The 23,740-nt window shown below is 36.1% G+C and overlaps 2 protein-coding genes across 6 annotated transcripts in view; one reads left to right on the forward strand and one right to left on the reverse strand.

The window, feature by feature from the left end:
* Positions 1-269: 269 nt before the first annotated feature.
* LOC148878608 (protein neprosin-like) lies at positions 270-4,247 on the forward strand. Of its 2 annotated transcripts, XM_088957169.1 has the most exons (7): positions 276-806; positions 930-1,016; positions 1,093-1,371; positions 1,902-2,075; positions 2,212-2,265; positions 2,999-3,145; positions 3,683-4,247. In XM_088957169.1, exons 1-7 carry the CDS (start codon positions 609-611, stop codon positions 4,058-4,060), a joined length of 1,317 nt encoding a protein of 438 aa, XP_088813295.1. In that variant the 5' UTR covers positions 276-608; the 3' UTR covers positions 4,061-4,247. The 2 variants fall into 2 exon arrangements, with proteins under 2 accessions (XP_088813306.1, XP_088813295.1); XM_088957180.1 differs by lacking the exon at positions 2,999-3,145 and having other exon boundaries at positions 270-806.
* Positions 4,248-14,956: 10,709 nt separating this feature from the next.
* Positions 14,957-23,740, reverse strand: part of LOC148878609 (uncharacterized) — a 48,040-nt gene continuing 39,256 nt past the window's right edge. For 2 of the 4 annotated variants that reach the window (XM_088957195.1, XM_088957208.1), the window contains 6 exons: positions 22,511-22,621; positions 17,388-17,514; positions 17,124-17,227; positions 16,493-16,631; positions 15,261-15,313; positions 14,957-15,169 (listed from right to left, as the gene is read on the reverse strand). In XM_088957195.1, the coding sequence (XP_088813321.1) occupies positions 15,086-15,169; positions 15,261-15,313; positions 16,493-16,631; positions 17,124-17,227; positions 17,388-17,514; positions 22,511-22,621 (618 nt within the window). In that variant the 3' untranslated portion in view covers positions 14,957-15,085. The remainder of the gene's footprint in view (positions 15,170-15,260; positions 15,314-16,492; positions 16,632-17,123; positions 17,228-17,387; positions 17,515-22,510; positions 22,622-23,740) is intronic. The other 2 variants (XM_088957200.1, XM_088957216.1) reach the window with 1 other exon arrangement.

Here is a 23,740-nt window from a genome sequence, read left to right on the forward strand (position 1 = left end):
CAAGTCCTGATGGATGGGAAGCATGCTTCACCATGCTTGAAGGAAGTACCAAATAGAGATTTCAGAAAGACGTTAAGAAATAAATAAAAGAAACCCACAGAGAAGAGTGAAGAGTTCAGCAGTGAACAGAGAAAGAAAGTGTGTGCGGTTTCAAAAGTATTTATGGCGTATTGTTTGGTGACAGATGCATATTCAAGGAGTAGAGGTGTAATTAAGGGTGTGTAGAGATGGGTAGGTCAAGCTTTTATAGTGCGTTGAAGCTACTGTTCTTGCTGGTGCAAATGCAAATGTAAATGTTCTTCCATCATCATGATGATGAACCAGAAGACCTATGCGCAGGTTAATTAACGTGCACCCACTACCCATCTGAACAATAAAAGAGAGGAGAGAGGAGAGTGAAGAGAGAGAGAGAGAGAGAGAGAGAGAGAGAGAGAGAGAGAGGTTCCCTTGTTTCAATTCCAGTCGTTTTCCAAGTTCGTTCCCAGTTCCCATTGTTGGGTTGGTGCATTATTAAGAATTTAAGAGCTAGGGCTCTGATTTGTTTGTGCTATTTGTTTTACCAGTAATGGCGATCTAGGCTTCTCAGTTTCTTGGTGGCACTGAATGAAATGGATAACGAAACCAGAAGGAAGAGGCGAGCACCACCTCTTATTTTGGCTCTTTTCCTCCTTGTTTTCTTCCAAAGATCTACAGTCGACGTTTTGGCTTTGAACTACACAAATTTTAGACATGTATCGAGCTTGAGACTCGCAAGAATTCAGAGACACTTGGACAAGATCAACAAACCCGCCATGAAAACCATAGAGGTTAGTTTTCTCATCATCACCGTTCCATTGCTCTCATGTTCTTTGATATCCTTCGTTCTGATTTATGGACTCCTGGGTAGACCTTATTTTGAAGTTCCAACATTTTCTCATTCATTTGTTCAGAGCCCAGATGGAGATATCATTGACTGTGTTCACAGACATAAACAGCCAGCTTTAGACCATCCTCTTCTGAAGAATCACAAGATCCAGGTACGTACACAGAATTAAAGCTAGCTCTCTCTCTCTCTCTTTCTCTCTCATGAGTTTGCTCGTATGTCTGTAACAGAGAGCACCACCAGAAATGCCAAGAATGAGAGTGAGCAAGGAAGGAGAAGGGGTGAGAAACAAGATTAATGGGAGTGAAGGAACAGGACGTGCATGGCAAACATGGCATCTAGGTGGGGAGAGATGTCCCAAGGGAACGGTTCCCATTAGGCGAAGCTCAGTGAAAGATGTATTGAGAGCCAAATCTCTGTATCACTTTGGGAAGAAACAACGCATACGCAGGCTTCCTCTTGACAGATACGTTGATGCTCCCGATGTGGTCAGTGGCAATGGCCATGAGGTATTTGTGTTCTATCTATTCCTCGTCTCAGACTTTCTGTAATCTTAATACCAAGCAAACAAATTAAGAAGAAGATGATGGTTAATTTATGGTTGCAATAGAATGGAAGGTTACAGACAAATAGATAATCAGAGAAGAAACCATCTTTTTAATTTGAGTTTGTGTGGATATTTATATATAATCAAGAGACCAGTTTCTGAGTTTCATTTCCTTCTGTCTAACTTTAACTTTCTTCCATTCTATTTCTATTCATCACAGTTTTTAGAGAGTGAGTGGACTTTGGTTCTTTTGTTTTTTGTCAATTTCCAAACTTTGTCTTGGGAGTTGGGGCAGCTAATGGTAATTTTGTGAAGTATAGGATTGTGAGGCAGCTAAGGAGTAAGGAGGATTCAAATTGTCAAAGCTTGTTATACGATGGTGCAAGGCCCATAGAATAGGATTGTGAGGAGTGGGGACCCACTGGATTAAGGGTTTAGATCAACATTTCTTTTCTTTTCGTGTACGTTTTATTACTTACTTTACATTTACAGCATGCAATCGCCTACACGGGATCATCAACCCAAGAGCTGTATGGAGCAAAGGCTACGATAAACGTGTGGGACCCATCAATCCAAGTGGTGAACGAGTTTAGTCTTTCTCAGATTTGGATTCTTTCTGGATCCTTTGACGGCCCAGATCTCAACAGCATAGAAGCTGGTTGGCAGGTACTTCTTCTACAGTTCTACAGTTCTACCCAACGTCCTTATTATTTAATTAATTAGTAAGATACTAAGAACTCGTTGAAATCAATCAATCATATTTAAATATTTTCTGAAGCTTTGATTCTTCTTTACTAGTCAGGTCAGTCCGGAGCTTTACGGGGATAGCAGGCCCAGATTATTCACATATTGGACGGTCAGATCTCTTCCTCATCATCTCCATCTTTTTTCTTTAAATTTCTCCCCCCCCCCCCCCCTTTTTTTTCTATATATATAAAAAAAAACAACATCTAAGGACTTTATTCCGTGTATTATCAGTACAAATGTATAGATGTTACACAAATGACATCAGGCATACGTGCTGGGTGTGAAAATAGTCTCACCGTAGAATTGGTTGTCCCAACTAAGAGATGCCTTCATCAAGATTCAACTTGATCTACTGAACTGTGGGTCCCATCCAATGCATAAACAAATACAATTTAGAATATCAGAACCGTCTGATGTAGACCTTTTCCCCAACTGTTCTTTTATATTCTTCTTTTTAATATCCTAAAGTTCCCCACCCATGATTAAAACGGCTGGATGTCCTATCAGTAATATTAAATGGGTTGTCTATATGGGCCTGGCATACTTCAAGCCCAAAATCCTTCAACAGGCCCAGTGAAGATCAATCTTTAGGGCTCACTATTAACGATCTTGATGGGTTTGGCTTGGGCCAGAATTAGACTGAGCCCAGATCCAAAAGCTCACCCTCTGATCAAACGGTCCAACCTGCGGGTCCTGTCGAAAAAATGGTTTGGTTTAATGTGCAATCATCATACATCTGGTTGGGTCTGGGCTAACCATTAATGAACCATGTTTATCTGGGCTTACGGCCCACTAATCACAATATTTCATCAGTGTGATTGTCTTCATTTTCAATGCTACAGAGTGACTCGTACCAAGCGACGGGGTGCTACAACCTTCTCTGTGCAGGATTTGTGCAGACAAACAACAAGATTGCCATCGGAGCGGCCATTTCTCCGGTCTCATTGTACTCCGGCAACCAATATGACATCACCATTCTCATTTGGAAGGTCACTTATTTCATCTAATTCCGCAGAAACAGAATTAGAGAAAACTAAGATGATGGTTGGCAACATTCCATTGAAACATTTCTGGTGCTCTGGAAACACTGTAACCATTTTCGATGGAATGTTACTGAACGCTGCATGTAAACAATCAAGGTTTTCAGTTTTTTATCAACTCATACTTGCCAAATTTACTAACAATTTGGTAAGGAAAGAGATGTTAGAATTTTACTAACATAGAAATGGTGTTACTTTCATGGAAAATAACGTTAGACTAGGAGAAATTCTAGGGTTTAAGTGAAAATTCTATGGCTTCTCCAAATCAGATCCAACCTTAGTTCAACATCCAAAAAGAAATTAGGATTTATACGTCTTGAATGCTTAGGAAGACAGCTGGCCAAACGGCCCTTGGGAGTTGGGAGTAAGATTGTTCAGTATCTTGGCTATGGGCCTGGGCCTTATTGGGCTGCATCTATCTAGTGGGACCCAATTGTAGATTTAGTGGTATTCTACTGTGCTAAACTCAATTTTGTTCTTCTACAGGATCCAAAGATAGGGAACTGGTGGATGGGCTTTGGTGATAACACACTAGTTGGGTACTGGCCGGCGGAGCTGTTCACACACCTATCAGATCATGCGAACATGGTGGAATGGGGTGGAGAAGTGGTGAACACACGGACTAATGGTGAGCACACATCGACGCAAATGGGCTCCGGCCATTTCGCAGAGGCAGGGTTTGGCCGGTCAAGCTACTTCAGAAACCTGGAGATCGTCGACGCCGACAACAGCCTGAGCTCAGCCCAGGACATCTCCACCCTCTCTGAAAACACCAACTGTTACAACATCAAGAGCTCCTACAACAATGAATGGGGCACACACTTCTACTATGGTGGGCCTGGGAACAACCCAGAGTGCCCATAATCTTAAGTTCTTGTAGAACCTTAGATGCACTTATCATCTACAATCTCAATTCTTTCTTTCTATAAATCTCTCTCTCTCTCTCTCTCTCTCTCTCTCTCTCTCTCTCGTTCAGAAGTCCTTAAAAGTGTATTGTTTTGTAATACTAAATCTTAATTAATCTAATTATCTTTTTTTGGCTCTATTAAAAGGGTTAAGAGGTTCTTTTTTTTTTTTACTTTTCTTCATGTTTTTTAAAATATTATGGTTGACTGAGGGTTTAAGATTGTGGGCAGTCGATCAATTAATATTTAATCAAAGTACTTAAAAAACTAATCTTAAGAAAAGTAAGAAACAAATAAAAACAAAGACCAGTAGTTCTTGACTTGTAGTGTTTAGAGCATGGATTTGCTAACCAACCTATCAACCTACACTACATTGTGCAACTGTGGACTAGAGCTACACTGGTCTATAGGCCTATAGCCAAATATCCTACTGGAATGGGCTTTATTTTTTATATAATTTGACTGGTCTCTGTTTTAGTTTTAGAGTTCCCTTGGTCAGATAGTCAGAATTATCCGACTGGTGTTTCATGTTTTTTTTTTCTTTTTTTTTTTTTCAATTTGCATCTATTTGATCAAATAAAACCTCCTAGTTCCTGGGTTTTGACTTTTGGGTAGGCTTTCTAATCCATAAACTGAGAACAATACTGAGACGAATTAATGGGTATAGATGGATTGATGCTGGATCAAGTTGCTTTGTGGGCCACTGTCAATTGGCAATCTCATCCGTTTATTCCTAATTTCCTATATTAAACCCCATTTATTATTGTATATTTTGTACATATGAGCGCTTGAAGAAACCCTAGAGAAAGGGAAAAGTTAAAAATATATAAAAAAAAAAACAGAAATAAGAAAAAGTCTTAAGGAAGAGAAGAGATTAAGAAGGGTAATTAGCATAAGACAAAAGATTGAACAACAAAGTCTATAATGATTATATCGAGGTTAGGGACTCTGATCTCAAAGTTAGCTTTGTAATTTGGAGAGAGAAATGGAAGGAAGCTATCACCTCGAAACATCAAAATAAAATAAAGAGAGGCTCAAAGCAGAGGCTGGACTCTACAAATGGGTTTTGATTTTTTTTTTTTTTTTTGATTTTGGTAAAGAGGGTTTTGATTGATTGTTTTATAGAACCAAAGACCATTAAATTTGAGTTAGTGCAAAGCATTCAAGAGCCCTGGTTTGGACAAGTCAAAAGGCGGGGAAATAAAGGCAAACGGGACCAACGTATTCAATCACATTTATTAGAGGAGGTTGGAAGCTGAGCCCATTTGGATTGGAACTGAATCAATCAGCTACAACTCTAGGGAATCAGGGAAATGGACTTTCTTCCTCTTTGATGACTCTTTGGTAGGTGGGAAACCCCAAATCCCCAAATGGGTAATGGTGGGAATTTATTGAGAAAACTTATTAACTAATGAAAGTTATATGCTCAAAGCCCTACTCTAAATACTATTGAGCCTTTCTTTTATGTCTAAATTAAACTATATATTAGCAATTGAGCCTCTTCTTGTGTATTAGCCTGATATTTTCTAAATGTTTGGCCTTCCCATGGCTTTTTTTCTTGGGCATCTCTCATAAAGCACATTTCCCAAGAGATGCCAAACAAGGTTTCATGTAACTATGATTTAAAAGCTGGCATAGTATGGGAAAGTCCACTCAACTATGTTACAACTGTTTTTGTATTCATGGGTCCTGTGCAAAACACAGCTAAAGTTTTGAGAAATCTGGGATAATTCAAGTAAATCTCTCTCCTTTCCTACAGGAAGGATATTCAAGGTGGATGTCTTCATAATCATTTATGAGCCCTCCTTAAAACCATCACATTGGATTCCATATTTTACCTTGTATTGGTGTGAGTAACTCCTTTCTCACATATGGATTCATGTGAGGGAATTTGAGCCCATCCACATTTGCTACGACAGTATCGTCGTAGCCCTACACTGAAACAAGCAAATCAAAGCTTTTGATTTATCGTCATGGCCCCACCTAAAATTGGATGAAATGGTTGTGGGTGGGGGCATGGGGCCACTGCAGTACACCTAAGCTCATGATTTTCTGTCTATGTCCTACATTATAACAGTGTTGTAGCAAAAGTGCACTCATTTGGGTCCTATTTGTATTAATTAGTCGAGGCCGAGTTATCCAGCTTACAACTTAAGAACTTGTGGTTTGGAAGACATGAGCATGATTAGGCACCTTTCTACACTTCCTTTTGAAGCCCTTCTAGGCAATTTTCACTATGGCAACAGGTATTCTTTTCTACAGCGTCTCTCACTCCAGCAGTTCCCCCTCAAGCATTTGTACCCTATTCATAGTGATTTCAACCTTAGATTTAGTGTTCTTGATGTATATGTGGGGTTAATGAAAGTTTTCCCTAATGTTTTAATGTATATTCAATTCTTTCTATTGTATTCATACATATCCAAAGCATATCACAATATGTATCTACATTCAACCTTATCGATATTTTAAATCTTGCCCATCTCTAACCTTATATAGCAATTTTGTCCACCTAATAGTGGGTGTAGAATTGTTCTAATTTTTTCTATTTTGAAGGTTTCCAAGAGGAAGCTTTTACATTTAATGGGTGGCAAAGGAATTTTTATTGATTTTCTAAAAAAGAGATTGAAACTAATTTGCTACATCTAATTTTCTAGCGGGGGTTTTTGCTTCTTACTAAATAACCCAACTAGCAAACCTATTCCTTGTACAATCATTACTATATTATGCCAATACTTGCCTTGGCCTCACATCTAATCAACCATTGAAAAATTTTATTCCATTTCTATTTCTCTCTCCACAATCAACTCTTGCATAAGTAAATACATGTGCCACTCAACGAGTAAACTAATATATATATATATATATATTATAGGTTATAAATTTTTCTCCTCTTTGTTGTTAGTTGTGGGCCTATGGTTATGGGCTGTCCAAATATTTCTTATTTATTGAGTTTGACGGGAAGAGATGACTAGAATGGCTTTTGATAGAGCCCTTGGCTTTATTTTTGTCCTCGGGTAAGATGTTAAATAAAAACATGCATGATATAGTAATAATATATATTCATAATATAATATGATATTATAGTTTCAATGTGATCTCTTCTGTAACTTTATTTCAATAATCCATAATGAGAGAGAGATTGAGGGGGTTTTCGTTAAGTTTATAAATACTACCTACATTATAAGAGATTGAGGGGGGAAAGTTGGTCAATGGTCAATTCCCATCGACCAAGAAAGGCATGCTCTTTTTTTAGATTTATATGATGATTAGGGAAAATTTATTTTCCTAGGTATCACTTACTTAGGTAAGTGATATCCATCTTCCAGGTAGGTAAATAATTTTCCTACTTGGGGGGAAAGTTGCCAACACTTTGATGTGACAAAATTACCCTTTTAATAGTGGATTTTTATGGTTAAAACGGTCATTGTATTATTTATTAGGAAATAAAAGAACATTGGTAAATGCAGTTACCCGGGTAAATGTTTCCTGAGAACCACTTTACCTGGGTAAGTGCATTTACCTGGATAAATAATTTATCAAAAAGTGAGCAGAGCCTAAAGGAAAATTTTATAAAAATGTAGTAAAGCGCCAACAATGTGGTATGGGGCTAAGTGTTTAGAAGTCAAGAAATATGCAAGTGTATGATAGGAATGCAAATGTTAAATGTTAAAATGGATAAGTGGGGAAACATAAAAAAATGAAATTATTTGAAGGAGATTAAGAGTCAATCTAATAAATGAATCGAGGAAAGGTAGACTAGGATGATTTTGGCACCTAAAGATCTAATATCAATAAAGAGGACCCGAAAAGGATATAGGTTGAAGCAAGAGAAATGATTTAAAGGTCCATATTTTAACAATGGATATGACACTAACTAAAATGGAATAGCAGGGAATAGGATTCATGTAGCTAATCTCATATAGTTGGAATAATGCTTAGATGATGGTGATGATTATGCTATTATATTATAAAATTTTATAATATTTAGGATAAAGCTAATATAATATAATAGTAATTAAGGACTTGTAGAAATTTAGATATATCATAGTTAAGATAGAAATTGAGAATTAATAAAAGTAGCAATATGATTTAAAATAAACTTAAATAATTGTACCGAAAGTGCACTTGTAGAAATTTTAAATTACAATAACAATTATTATTATTATTATCATTATCATCTAAATTATTATTTTTATTATTATTTTTATTATTATTATTATTATTATTATTATTATTATTATTACTACTACTACTACTACTACTACTACTACTAAATTTGGATTCCATTTCTGTCCTAAACAAAAATAATTTTTATTTTAACAATTATTTTTATTTAATATGTTGACTATATAGCATTACAAATGTTCTGAAATGTTTGACAAAATTCTTTACTTTTTTATTTTTTGTGTTCTATCTTTTTTTCAATATTTATTATTCAATTATGACATTATCAATTTCTTTGAAAAGTTGGATCATTGACCCACCATTTAGATAACAAAATAGCATTGCTTTCTGATTAATTCAGTTTTAAATTATATATTTCATCAACATTATATAAAGAATTTTTACTTATCATTAACTTTTGTGTTCTATCTCATCAATATTTTTAACTTGTTGACTTGGCTGATTGAACCGTTCAAACCGTCACTCGGCCTTGATTTTGGGTTTGGTTCTGTTGAAACTCCCTCTTTTAGTTAAAAGTCGTCTAACTCGGGCGGTTCAACTATTGACCTGTTCGACCTAGTAAGCAGGTTGTAGGTTGCACACTTAATTATATGCAAACTTTTGGAAGCCATAACTTTGCACTTTGATGTCCTATTGGGGTTATCTTTTTTTTTTTTTTTTTGAGAAACTTTTCCAGATCTATATGTCCTAATGGCCTTAAGCGCCTTGCCTTACTATTTTTTGCAAAAACCCCCCTTTTTGGTCTCAAATTGCAAATTTTTAATATTTTTTATAAATAAAAAATAAAAAACTAAATTAAAAACATAAATAAATGTAACATAATACATATATTATATGTAATTAATATATGTAAAATATAATTATACTATTTATTGATAAAATATGTATTTTTACACACATACAAATATAGTGTTGACATAGAGCAGTTTGACTCGTTTAACCTTGATAGTCGAATCAGTGATCTATGACTTGAAGGCAAAGATGGGTTGGGCTCTGGGTCGGTTTTTAAAACATTGTTTATTATACTTATTATTGTTTAATATGTCAAATATAAGATGTTAAAAACATTCCCAATTTTTTTTTTAATTTCTATATTTTTTGCATTTTACATATTTTTGAATTTTATTATTTAATTATGGCAACATGGATTGGCTCATTTGACCCAAATGGTTTAATTTCTTACCACCACCTAGATAAAAACACTATCTTTTCCGGGTAGATTTTAAAAGTATAAGTTTTTTGTTATTAAAATTATTAATTTATTATGTATGGATTTAATTATAGAATTTAATGATGAGAAGAAACAAAAAGAAACCTTAAATATATGATTCAATGAAGGTGAATGCAAATTAATACCTTAAATGTTGGATTTAATGTGGGAGAATTGAATGCATTGAATATCTTAAAATTACGCTTTTCAACTCATTTAATATCAATAAACAATTATCCTATTTTCCCTCATTTTTTATCAATAAATTTAAATATAGAGGGGTAAATTTTGTCCTAAAAAATTATAGAAATATTCTTGAGGCTATTCGTATTTTTAAAGTAGTATAGATATAGATATAGATATAGATATATATTATAAATACATAATTGTAATATAATATGTATTGTATTTCGAGGGGATTTTAGTGTACAACGTAAGCATGGAGGAGGAGCACGAGACTGTTGTCTTGCTGATGACATTGTTTCCTTTTACAAAACGTTTATTTGCTGATGGTAAGAGCTTTAGAGCTTGATTGGATGGCATTACTTTGATCAACTTCGTGATGAAGATTGGGACTAGCTGGAAAGACAATTTAATGAAGATCAAGTGTTGGCAACTTTGAAAGAACTAAAAGGTGATAAAGCCTCGGGGGTCAAATTGCTTCTTGATGGCTTTTGTTCTATTATTAAGGATGAGTTAATGGTGATGGGATTCCCTACAAATAAAAACTTTGCATACATTCTGAAAGCAGAGGAATCCAGCCTCACATTGAGAGTATTTCTCTTAAATTTAATAAGCATGTACAAGAGATATTCCCAATGTACAATTAGATGTTATGTGCAAAGAATTTTTGCTTGTAGGCTCAAATTGATGTCAACCTTGATTTCAAAGGAGCTGAAAGTTATCAAATGCAATGAAGTCAGCCTTTATATCCCTTAAATTAAAACTTCAGTATGTTTTGGATTTGAGGGATTATTGCCTATTAGTTTTATTGGGAGCTTTTATAAGGTGTTATCAAAGGTGCGTGCTGGCTAATTAACTTGGAAGATTGGTGGGAAAACTAATGCAACCCTACCAAGGGGATCGGATGCCAAAATCTTGATGAGCCTCTCATTGCCAATGAATGTGTAGACTCAAGAATCAGATAGGATGATTCTAGTGTTATATGTAAGATTGATTAGAGAAAACTTAAGATCATGTTTATTGGAATTGTGGATTGATTATGTTTTGGGTAGATGGGTTTTGGCAGATTGTAGATGAAATGCATTTGCTACTGCAAATTGCTTCAATGTACTCTAGTAGTTCGGTGGACTATTTGTTGGAGGATGATTCAAAATTTCAAGAATCTCCTCTCCCTCCCTTTTGTTTTGGTTTTGTCTTTTCTCTCTTTTCTCTCCTCTTGCATGTGGGAGATGAAGGGAAGGGAGATCCACCATATGGATGGCCGAACCATGTAGGGTGGTTGGGTGAAATTTCAAAAATTTCTTTCTCCATTCCGGGAATCATATTACCTGATTTAGAAAAACTGCATTTTTCAAGGTTCGTTCTTGAAATAAATCGGACCAAATCTGAAACCAAGATTAAGAAGAGGAATACCTGATATGGACTCCATGCAAAAAATCTCCTCCTAATGTAGGTGTTCACGCCCAAAGAGTTTACCAAATCCTTCATCCACTAAAAATGGCACAACTTAGGGTGAGGCAGGATTAACAGGGAGATTCTTTAGCAAGAACCCTAATTCTTTAGCAAGAATCAAGCAGGGATGTGAGCATAACTTCAAGATTGATTTTTCCAGCAAGAATCAATATCAAGATCCAATCTTGATCACTCAAAGAACTGGAAATTGAAAAGGGTAGGGTGGCAAGAACAGAAGGAGGGAGAATTGAATGCAGAAAACTATGAAACTGTGTAACATTTTCTTAATTCGCCCTCCTCCTTTTATATAATCCTTAAAGAGTTAACCTCCTAATTTGATTAGGAGTTTCTTGATCCAAATCTTTATTTGGATCTAGACTCTTTAAGTGATAAGGCTTATCCCTTATCTTATCTGCAAATCAGGAGCGACTTCTCCTAATCCAAGTAGAAGTTTCTTAATCCAAATATTTATTTGGATCTAGACTCTTTAAATAGATAAGCATTATCCTCTTGCCCTTATCTGTTGATCCATACCCAGATTCGCACCCTTATTTAATTAATCAAATTAAGCCCAATTCAAATTGGGCTTTAAGCCCACTAAGCTTTCAGGCTCATTTCCCTTTAAGTGTTGGCTAGCTTCGCTCTCTTTGTATGGCGTGGGATCCTATCATTGATTTCCACATAAGTCACATGGGTTCAGCCAAGCCTTTGTTACAAGGCTTGGCCGAATTCACTACTGAATACAATGAATCGCTGAGTCCATCAGTATGGGCTCTTAATGGGCCCAACATTTACACTAAATGGTCCTTGGGTCCAGCCATCTTATGAAGGCCCAATGACTGTGGGCAGATGTGAGATTAGCCCATCAGGTAAAATCCCTAAATGGTCTTACACTTAACCTCTCAGCCCATAATGATCAAACACTGCTCGACAAGAGAGGACCTCTCCCTCGGCTCCAAGGTGCGGTGTTGCACTCTCTACTCACATGGATCCCGTGAATTAAAACCTATTTTTGCAAACATTTTGTGAAAACATAATATATATATATATATATATATATATATATATATATATATATTGCAAAAACAAATCTCAACAAGTTTGAAATCAGTTGTCGCTAGTTTAGTTTTCCATCAGAGAGAGTGCATACCCCAACATTTACTTTGTCCAACAAAGGGGTTGATCCTGTCACTATGATCACCCGCTTAGGTGAATTCTCGGACTGCTCCAACATACCCATGTTTTGACCCCCTCTAAGGATCTCATTGATTGGCATATCAAAGACAACCCAATCCAACACGTAGTGCAATACCATAATCAAGTCTAGGGGTTAGGTGTAACTTTCCAATTTTGCCCATCTGTCTCCAAGGTCCAAGGTCATAACTGAAAAATGGTCTGGTTTAGGGTTTCAAGCAAACCCACACTACATGTGCTCCAAGTCTCATCCTGGCAGCCGAGACAAGCCGCCCCAACCAACTTGGCAGCATATTAGTGTCAGCCTTGGCAGGATAAACCTCCTCAGGTCTACCAATGGCTGTGAAGATTATAAACTAATACGAGTCTCATTAGTGTCCAGCTTAAGGGTATTACACAAAAACACACCATAATAACATAAATCAATTATGTACTTCATTCATTTACAGTAAATGTCAATAAGTACATCAATCTAGTTGGAGCTAAGGGCATACACTGTCTAATAGACTCTTGTCTTACATTGCTTGGGAAAAGAATTGGCGTTGAGTATATTAATAGGATTGCTCTCCCTATGGGTAGGGACCCATGGGAGGAGAGCAATATATATCTCTACATGCATATGAGGGGGGTTGGGAGTGCTTTTCACACGTGCACACTAAGCCAAGTCAGGCCGGGATGGGGCATGGGTTCATGTGTATGCTATACTGAGTTGTTTTTGTCTTTGACCGGTTTAACCCATTTTTTACTTTGAATTTCAAAGTTAGTTTGAGGTGTTTTTTGTCTTCTTCCTGATTATTTGGTGTGTCTGTGTCTCTGCAAACAGGTGCCTTGTTGCACTATTGTGGAGAGACACTTCTCTTTGAAATGACATCTGTGTCCATTCGGGTGACTAAGAACACTCTATAAATAGAGTGGTGGTCGACCTAGTGTTATAGAACAACAAGTTCACAGTTCTCTATTTACTTCTTTCTTGAGCATCATCTCTGAGTGGTTCACAAAGATTTGGTAAGCGAGCACTAGTCTACTAGTGGCCTTTGGGCTATTTTATCTTGGTGACCGGTTTGCAAACACCTGATTGTACTGTATGGGGCAAATGCAGTTTTAAGGAGAGTGACCAAGTGGCACGACTCAACCCTCCCTTCTCTACAATTATTTGTTTTGTCTTCACAGTTTTGTAACATTGCTGACATTTGATTTGGAAAGAGTTTATCGATAAATTCCATTCTGCCTTATTTACATTATTCTTCCAACACTATTTCTCAAGAATGATCACTTCTAGAAGATGAAGTTCTGGAAATATTGATAATAAGCAAGTCCTTGCTTAGGGCCATACAGTATGGGTCCAACCCAATCTAATGTAAGGCCCTAAACAAATCATGTTGGTTGTGTTTCAGACAAGACTGGGTAGGATTGTTTCTTGAGTTTGTATAATCCAATTTAGAGGATAAAACAAAACATGCAGTGTGCTTGTAAAGGTGGCTCAAGCCAACTATGTATCACTACATGGTGTAAATATCTACACTATGGAAAGGTTACTATCGTTGATATCAATAATTTCGTCTCCTATTATGGAACTATTGAGGAGATTAAGTTGCTCATGTAATATGTGCTGTTTTTTTGTTATTCATATTATATATTATATAAATATATTCATGTGTATTTAAACATGCATTCATGAGTATGCATATTCATGCGTGCCAGCCCAAGATTTTACCATTATACCAAGTACTGATGGCCCCTAAATGGATAAATTACCATTTACTTTGGAATGGGAAAAACCTCTTTGTGATGCCAAATTGCAGAAAATAGAAATGCAAGATATAAAGTGGAAGGGGCGAACAAAATGGTGTGGGTACCCAAAAACTATTTTCTTTGTGCCGGCTACTGGTTGGAATAGAATCCAATTTAGACATTTTGAACAAAGGCAGTCGGTTAGCCATATTATTCACTGCTCGTTCACTTGTACCATTTCTTCTTAGTGGTGCTCCAAAGGCAGTGGTTGGTACCTCAATTTGTAGCAGATTTACTTTCTTCTTGGAAGCTTGGTATTTGCAAAGGGAAAGATCCCATGGTCTCAGTTGCCTTTTGCTCTGGTGATTGGTATTTGGGAGGAAAGAAATAAATCTCTCCTTAGAGCAAATGATTGGCAAAGTAATTTGGACTTTCATTGGTTGAGATAAGGTTTTACAATGTTTCTGTTGCATTTTGGGCAATTATACTGTTTCTTTTTGTATATGCTCAATAGTCACAATGTGTATGCTATACAATTCACACATGTATGGCCTTTAGTAATTTTTTTTTGTTGAGGATGTCTAGATACATACACAATGGCTCATTGTCATCCCAACCACTACCTGGAGTAAGCTTTGAGAGAGAGAGAGAGAGAGAGAGAGAGAGAGCACCTGGAGTAAGTTTTGGGGAGGAAAAAGAAAAAGGAAAAAAGAGAGTTATTAGCCTAAAAAATTGTAACGCTGGGCACACCCCAAGTTTGATAAATCAGGTATATCCTTTCTAAGAAAAAATGTAGAAGAGAGAACCACACCCACATATTAACTTCAAAAGTTGTTATATAGGGTTTCTTTTGTCCAATTATGTGATTGCTTTAGTTGTCTGGACTCTTGAGGGCATATATTTGAAAATTGAAATAGAGCAAGGAATCATTTATTTCTTTAATTGTTAGAGCAAGCAATAATCTTCTCACACTCGTTGCAAGACTTTCCTTTCACCAGATTTCCTACGCCCATACAAATGTATAAAAATCTAATTTAAAAATGGAGCCAACAGCGGATCTGTCCGCCAAGGAAGACTCGTTCTAGCTCCCAGACCTCTACACCCAGCAGCTGCCTGTAATCAATACCAAGGCCGAAGGTCATTGACAGATTTTTCCTTCTCAAATATGATACACTTGTGTACATACATAATATGCTATACTTACCACTTGAGCCGCAAAGGTTAACATTTTCTCTGGTGGCATGTCTGCACAAATAGCTGACGTACAAATATACAACAGTAATAAGCGTTAGCCATTTAACCAACACGAGGCTTCCTTAGACAGAAAGAAATATAAACGAATAGCTAATAATGAAGCTAGATTAGTTTAAACACAGGTACATATACATACATACATACATTACCATATATAATTTCTACATAGACTTCAAAACTTTTGAGGCCTACATCTCAAAATGCCTCAAGGCCTACACCTTGCCTCTTCAAGATCAATGTCCTTGCCACCGCCTTCTGTCTTTCAAAAAATTGATACACATACCCATTCCAAAGCAATTGCACTATGCTTGTACTAAATAGAACAGTTTAGGAAACAAAAGGAACATGAACAGATGGCTGCTAATTAAGCTGGATTTCTAAATATAGAAGCAGGGCCCGAAAGCTATTCAGTAAGACCATAGTACTTAAGGTGGTTTGAATTACTCTCTTCCAAATCAAGAGTGGGTTTTTTCCCTTATTCAATTTTCAAAATAGGATGAAGATTTTGGATAGTTTATTAATCTGAGATGTGAGACCATAGAGAAGTGCATCTCTACAAGGGTTACTATAATACAACCCATAGTAGACAAAAAGAAATACATGCAGTCTATTCCAGGGGATAGTCCCCCAGTCCAACTCACACCAAACCACTCCATCCTAGCCAAGGTCTCTGCTTAAGGGTTATCCAATCTTGAAATCTACTTAAATAAGCTGCTTGTTCTAAATTCCATTACTCTAGCTTCTCTAATTTAATGGTGCAGAGACCAAGAGCCATTTGAAAAATCACATATACAGATTCCAGACAAACCGCTTGAGAATCCTCCTCTATTTCAATCCCCTTGTAATTTTTGGATGCATCAGCTTCCACTGGATCACTTGTTCTCAATGTGCCATGATTAGATTTTGGTAAGACAGGTATAGGTATTTCAGTCAATATTCCCTCTTCATGTCAACAATTAGGATTAATCCCTAAACTCAAGTGCTATGATTAGTTTTTGTTAATGTTACTACCAGCATGGCCCTCTCACATAGATTCAGCGAAAATATCACAGCTCCTTTGATACCGTTGTCAAATTACAAGCATCTAAGACAAACCTTACCAAGCCAGCTTAGTGAACCATGGATTTATGGATGAAGAAAATGCACAAAGCAAGCCAGAATAGATAATATGATTTCACATACCATAAAGAATTGCACCAACAAATGCATCACCAGCACCAGTTGTGTCAATAAGCTCTGAAGATGGTATCTTCTCTGCAGTTCCCACTAGCAGCCTCCCACTCAATGTCCCTATTCTATCTGCACTCAATCTCATCACCGTCTGTAAAATTCAAGAAAAGATAAAAAGTTATCACAATAAAAATACAGAACATTGATTTAATCCATCAAGAACAGTGTCCAGTGTATGAATGCCAACCCCAGTTGTCAGTTCCAGTCAAAGAAGAGAGGAAACCAGAGAGAGACGAATTGGTGGGGTATGTTCTCTGTCTCACACACCCAGAATGATAAAGTACAACAATGGACAAAGTGGTGTACAAAGAGAAATAAAAGGAAGGTAAAATTACAATATTAACCCCCATCTTCTCTACACCAGTATCAGCATAAAATACAACAGCCAACCTATGATACTCAGAGACCTCTCACTGGTTTTGTCATTAGAATCAAGAGGGGCTCTAAAACTATTTTCTTCCTGTTTGTTTTCCTTTTCTTTTCTTTTTTTTTTCTAGAAGTCAACGATTTCATAAATCATAATAACTATTTACCACCTGTTGAACATAGAGCTTTAATTGTCTACCACATAACCTCAATTTACCTTGGATGAAATACATGTTGGGATAGCATTGTTACCATCAATCTCCTGCTTCAGTAACTCTAGTAAGTTGTCCACATCCATTTCTTCTAGGTCAGAACCCTCTACTGAAAGTAATTTCTCCAGTGATTAGAACTCATAATCATAAATCATTAAGCAACTGAAATATCGATCTATGACACATCCACATCCTTCCAACATCAAAATTGGTGGATCAACCTCATCATGCACACTCTACAGTTGGAGACTAAAAATTGGCATACTCACCATTTATGCTCCTCTCAAGCATTATACAGCCACCTTCTCCAAGGGTCACAATAACAAATTTGATATTTGGCAATCTCAGAAGCATGGAAACAAGTGCACTTGGAATTGATGGGGCCTCTGTCCATTGCTGCCATAACAAAATATTTAAAAATAATAATTAAATAAATTAACAAATCATATGATTTGCAGTCTCATGGAATGACTAAAGTAATGACATCATAAATTTTGTAGCAAAGAACATATGAGAAAAATTATTTTGTTGTTATCCTTTTGAATGAATAATATATAGTTAAAAAGTATTACCATCACTGGGCTTCTAATATATAGTTAAAAATTATTCTGTTGCTATCCTTGTTTCTTTCTCCCGCTTCTTCTATACACCTGTGTAGCTTCAATGATAAAACAATTAGACAATAATGTGGTTGTTTTCTATAGTGGATCATTATCTTGTATATGAGCAAGATATGCCCCATCATTGCACATAATTCTGATTTTGTTCTCTAAAGGGAGTGTACAATGAATACTCATACTCATTATTGATTCTGGAGTCCACATTCCTTGGACATTTGCAGTGGTTCCTAAGGATGCATTTTATTGCAGTTCAATTTTTTAACTGGTGCAAAATTAGTACCAGGTTAAGTTTTGCATTCATTTGTTTGTAATTATGATTTGCATTTCTACCTGATATAAAATTTGTACTTTTTGTCTCTTTGGCACTCATTGGCAGTGCAGTACAAATTTCACATCCCAAAAATTGATGCAAAATCAGCACCACGTTCCTCTGACCTCAATTTTCACTCATATAAACTGGGAACCACATCATCTTGCATCCTACTTTACCTATAGACAGATAACCCTCCTCTTACTTCTGTTCTCTTCCATTTAAAGTGGAGGTCTGATAGGCTGTGCCCATCACAGGCGTTGCTCGAGGCAACCCTTCTTCCTGAAACTGACTTAAAGGGAGGGAGAAGGAACTGAGTGAAAGAGAATAAATGAATAGTGATAATTTGCATGTTTTATTCATTTGAAAGTCCTCCTATTTGTACAATTTGAGAGGATATTAAGCCTGAAGACGTGGCCTTCTAGAATATACAAGCTTGATTGGAGGATATGGGAACCGAGCTCATGTCTGGGTCTGGGTCTGGCTCATAGTTTGGGCCTGGGCTTCATCAAGGTCATTTCATTTTATTTCCTATTTTACTTCTCACAAGCAAATAAGACAATCAAATCTGAAGCAAAAGTAAACCAGAATTTAAACTCAGCCCTTCTGCACTCCCATGCATTTACACCAATGCAAATTGAAATTTGTACTGCAACCAAAAGCAGCCTAAAGATCAAATCAATAATTTTTCATATACCCATGATTTGTCAGATTGCTTCCACAACAATGTATTTGTGGTAGCGTGTGTTCAAAGCAAATACCAACCACAAAATTATAGTAGTGGCCCATTAATTAAGAGAGGTTAGCAGAAATTGATTAAGAGGATAGAGAAAACTGAAAATATACTGGCTGGATAGGCTTCAGAGAATAGAATCTTTGTTGTGCAACTAGGAACAGACAGGGGATGAGGAGAACTACTAATCCCTCTAAAACTAACTTATTAAATCTTTTTTTTTGTTTGAAAGGTAAAAGGAAAATTTTATTAAAGAAAAGAGAAAACTGAGTACAATCACTTAACATGTGCTAAGATAGCACCCCACAAAGAAGTTCTTATTATTAAATCTTAGTGGACCTCAAGTTCTTCATCAACATCAGAATCAGCAGTGGCAGAAGGATCAACATGAGCATCTAATCTTTAACTTAAACACTAAGTTTCTGCAATTTATCCACCTTGATGTTTGTTCTTGCTCGAATAATCAATTTGAAGATTTTTCAGTAGGGAATGCTACTTTAAAAGATCAATTCCCTTTCCTCTTCTCTATTGGCGGCTTATCTTGGGATTTTGGTATTGAGAAGACAGGCAAAGGTGAACTTAATGGGCTTTTTTTCTTTGCTCAATTATTTGGAGCGTTTTGTCCTTAATTAATCTTCTTCTGATCTTCCTCTGACCCTTTGAAAAACTACTCTTGTGCTTACTTTTTCAAAGCCCTCACATATTCTCTTTCCTCTTCTTCTTTTCCAGTTCAAGAGATGTGGTGCAAACCGGTGCCATCCAAAATAAACGCATTTAAGTGGGAAGTGTTTCATTTGACAATCAACATGTGATGTACTTCAAAAGATGAGACCCTACTGATGCATTTTCCCACACATTTGTTCTCTTTGCATGCAAGTGTAGAACTACTTATCACATGTTAATCTCCTGCCCTTTTCTTACTAGTATTTGGGAATAGTTTTCTTCTCTTTTTGGCTGCAAGTGGAATCCCCTGGATGATATGGGGAATTTATTCAAGAACACTTTCTTCAACCCACCAAGAGAGGAAAATCATGTGAACGTGTACTAGAGCTGCAGTTTTGTGGGCATAATGGGGGGAGAGAAATGAGAGAATCTGTTAGAGAACAAAACTTATTCAAGGACCTCACTTAACAGCTTAAGCTTTTAGGTTGAATGGTTCTTTGAGATGGTATCAGAGCCACATTGACCAAGTGGTCTAGTGTTCGATTCTGGCCATCCCCATTATAATTAATTAAGTTTCAGCACAAAGTATGGCTGGGCCTGTGCTGTCCACACTTCAAGCCCAATGGGCTTTCGTGTGAGGGGGCATGTTAGAGAACAAAACTTATTCAAGGACATCACTTAACAGCTTAAGCTTTTAGGTTGAATGGTTCTTTGAGAGAATCTTTAATCAAGATAAAAAGGCAATAATAGAATCCATCAAGGTTCAAAATTTTGCAATGTGTTGGGCCAATATCGTCCGATATGTATTGTTTCGACTTCCGACAAAAGCCCGATACGTGGAACATGTAGAAATCATATGTTGCATTTGTTTCATGTGTATTGAACAGATACAGGCTTGTATCAGGCTGTTTCAGGTTTGTATAGGGCGACACAGGCCCGAAACAGTCCGATACAAATCCTATACACTTAATTCATTTCAAGTCCCCTTCTCTCATTAATTTTTTTTAATCCATATTTAAGGCTGAATCCTCTCTCATTAATTTCATTATTTACTCCTATATTTAAGTCCAATTTCTCTCTCTCATTTAATTAGCTAATTACTCCTATAATTTAAGGCATAATTTTAAATTTGAATTTGAATCCTAGTGCCTAATTCAAATTCTCTCTCATTAATGATCCTCTCCCTCATTAACTTTGTTTTGCTACTCCTTAATTACACTAGCCATTGGTTTTAAGCTCTTATAATTTTAGTACAAAAACTACAAACTTTAGCGATACCTAAATTCAAACCTTGCTCATTAGGATTTAATGTCCATAAGTTCACCACTAGGCCACACCAATTTGTTTGTTATGGTCATATGCATTTTTTTTTAAGTATATTTTCTCTTTTCTTAGTGGATGTTTGTCAATAAATGATGTAATTAATTATTAAAATTTATATATTAATAAATAGTAAGATAAACTATATTTATTATTTGAAAATTAATGTATACACATACACATTTTAGTTATTCTGTCATTTTTCAACGGTTACTAATTGTGTTCCGATATCTCACACTTTATGGACTGGTTCATACTCTATTCTTAGTCTTGAAAGAAACCAGGCAGCATCTAACTAATCCCTCTGTTGCTATTGTACCTTCAGACCATTAGACAGTGGCTGATAGGAATTCAACTAATTACGCAAACTCTTGAAACTAGCATAATGCTCTTCAACAATTTTATCACATTGTTGCAGCTGGAAGTATTCTTGATAAAGTTGATAAATTCTTGAGCATTGTCCTGCCTGGAGTACAGATATTTAGCATGATCCTAGATTTCCTTCAGAGTGTATAGGAACATCAAATTCAACTAATATGAGGTTCCATAGTCCATACTATTCGAAAGACGTGTCATAATTTGTGCATTTTCTTGCACCCAATCACTATATCCAGCAAAACCCAACTCCGGTTTGTCATCCTTAATATATTTCAACTTCCATCTAGTAGTTAGATTCACCTCTACAAATTTTGCCCAGGGATTGTAGTTTGCACCATTGAGTTTCACAGAGGTCATCTAGACAGCCATCAAGTCTGGCTGTATTATTGTTACAATAATCTGTAAAATTGCAGCCATTCCCCTACTTTAAATAATAAAGAGAAAAATTAAAAGAAGAAAGACAAAAAATAACCCTGCTGACTCTTGCAAAATATATAACTTCTAACAATATTCAAAGAGAAAGAAAAAACAAAGGAGATTGTGTTTGATATTTAGGGCATCTTGCTTGCTAACTGCTTTTATGCCTCATTTTATTTTTCATAATTTAAAATTTAATATAAAATAGCATAAAAAAAGTCAAACCCCACTTGTTACCAAAATGATTAAATTAGAAACTTGGTAATCTATAATAATGGATTTTGACTTCACCAGCTACCTCTGAACTTTACCTATCACCATGTTCAGTGGGTGGAGTTTTTCCTATGACAAGTATGTCTGTTCTATTCCTTCCACAAACAGCAGCACAGGATAATCAAGGACAAAAATTTCAAAGTGTTTCAACAAAAATCCACCTACTGATCATGGAGGATACCAGCTCATCCCCCCAATGGCTCCTTGAAATATTCAAACAGCCATTACCCAATGTTGGGCCCTGCTATCTGAGTCTTGCAGTGTTGACTGGATAATGGATATGGACCTAACTTTTGGAATTTTTTGCACTAAGAGACCACTCAACATGTCAGCCCAAGATTTTACCACTGCCCTATTCTTTGAAACATTCTGTCTATTATAAAGAAGACCAGAAAGAACCAAAGAAAACATAATTTACTAAGATCAAGATGTAAGCAACCTTTACAGTGAGAAAATTACTTTAATCTCTTTTATTTACAGAAAGTATTTCAGCAATAACTTGTCATTATGGGTTTAGGCCATATTTCCTGTCTGATAAGTTCTAGTTGTTTTAGCATGGTTACAGAACTTTGAGTCTAAGAATCAAACAGAATGAGTTTATATGTTTAGCAACTATGAATTGTAATAATAGTAGTAGACCACAAATGTATTGTAGTTGATCTAAGATCATTAACATACCTGAGGAAATTTTGCTGAGCATACAGCATAATCTGCCAAACTAAGAAGATCATCCAATCCTTCCCTCTTCCGTTCCGCATCAATTAAAATAGGTATTTTCCTGCGAGCTGCCTGCACTGGAATTTTTTCAAGAAATGCAGGCTACTTCCATTTGTTGATATTTTAAATACATCCAATGATTAGGGATGGCAATTTTCCCCATCCTCACCAAGTACCCGACCTCCCCGACCCAATGGGGTTGGGGATGGGGAATGAAATCCCTGCCCCACCCCGACCCCGATTATATATTAAATACTATTCATATTAAATATATTATTATATATATGATATTATTTATATTATTTATGTATATATATATTAAAATATATTTAAAATATGGTTTACATTTTAAATCTTTCCTTTATTTTACGTAAATTTATTTTCAAAAAAATACTGTTAATTAAAATATTTCAGGGGTTTGGGTCCCTGCAGGGAACCCATCTCCATCAGGGATTGGAGATGGAGGACAACTTTTATCCCCGGTGGGAATCGGGGTTGGGGATGGAGAATATGATCCCTGCCCCAAACTCACCCCGTTGCAATTCCTACCAATGATAACCAAGAAATATTTGGTGAGACTGTGAGAACTCCTTCAAGTATGAAAAGTCAAAACCATAATATTTTTAAATTGCAGAAAAAATGGTATTTTAAAATTCTAAGCAGCAAAGAAAAGAAGCATGGATTCTTTTGGTTCTCCTTCAATAAATGAATAAACTTCCACTAGGATGGACAGAAAAACCAATCTATGATCAAGGGCAAAACAGAGAAAGTTGAGAGAATAACCGAAGAAGCATGGGTTTCAAGAGACCTTAATCCAGGAGCAAATTGCTTATTTAGATCGAGGATGGAAATGGAATTTTTGTATAGCAAGAGCTCTTTACCTACTTTTTGTCTTTGTAATCAAGGCATACACATTCCAGTGCATCAATGTACATGACTCTCATATACAAGTTACATTTCTATCAAAAAAATGATAATATATTTTTTTTATCAGTAATAGAAACTTTTCGTTAATTAAATTTACAAAGTTATACAACATAGGAAAACCCCAAAAAAACCAAAAACCTAATACACAAAAAGCCACCAAAGGAAAAAACCAAAGGATCATAGCCCAGCTATCTCCCCAAAAACAAAAATTACAATTCAGCCCAGAAAACCTAATTTCTATTTACCCCTTTCTTAGCCAAAGAA

Source organism: Nelumbo lutea, chromosome 1, assembly GCF_056320005.1.
Source record: "Nelumbo lutea isolate HS-2025 chromosome 1, American lotus-T2T, whole genome shotgun sequence".
NCBI classification, from domain to species: domain Eukaryota; kingdom Viridiplantae; phylum Streptophyta; class Magnoliopsida; order Proteales; family Nelumbonaceae; genus Nelumbo; species Nelumbo lutea.

Coding starts and splice junctions, on each gene's coding strand:
- LOC148878608 (XM_088957169.1), top strand. CDS start 609: ATGGATAACGAAACCAGAAGGAAGAGGCGAGCACCACCTCTTATTTTG. Junction 1,017..1,092: donor TGAAGAATCACAAGATCCAG/GTACGTACACAG, acceptor TGTCTGTAACAG/AGAGCACCACCAGAAATGCC. Junction 1,372..1,901: donor TCAGTGGCAATGGCCATGAG/GTATTTGTGTTC, acceptor TTACATTTACAG/CATGCAATCGCCTACACGGG.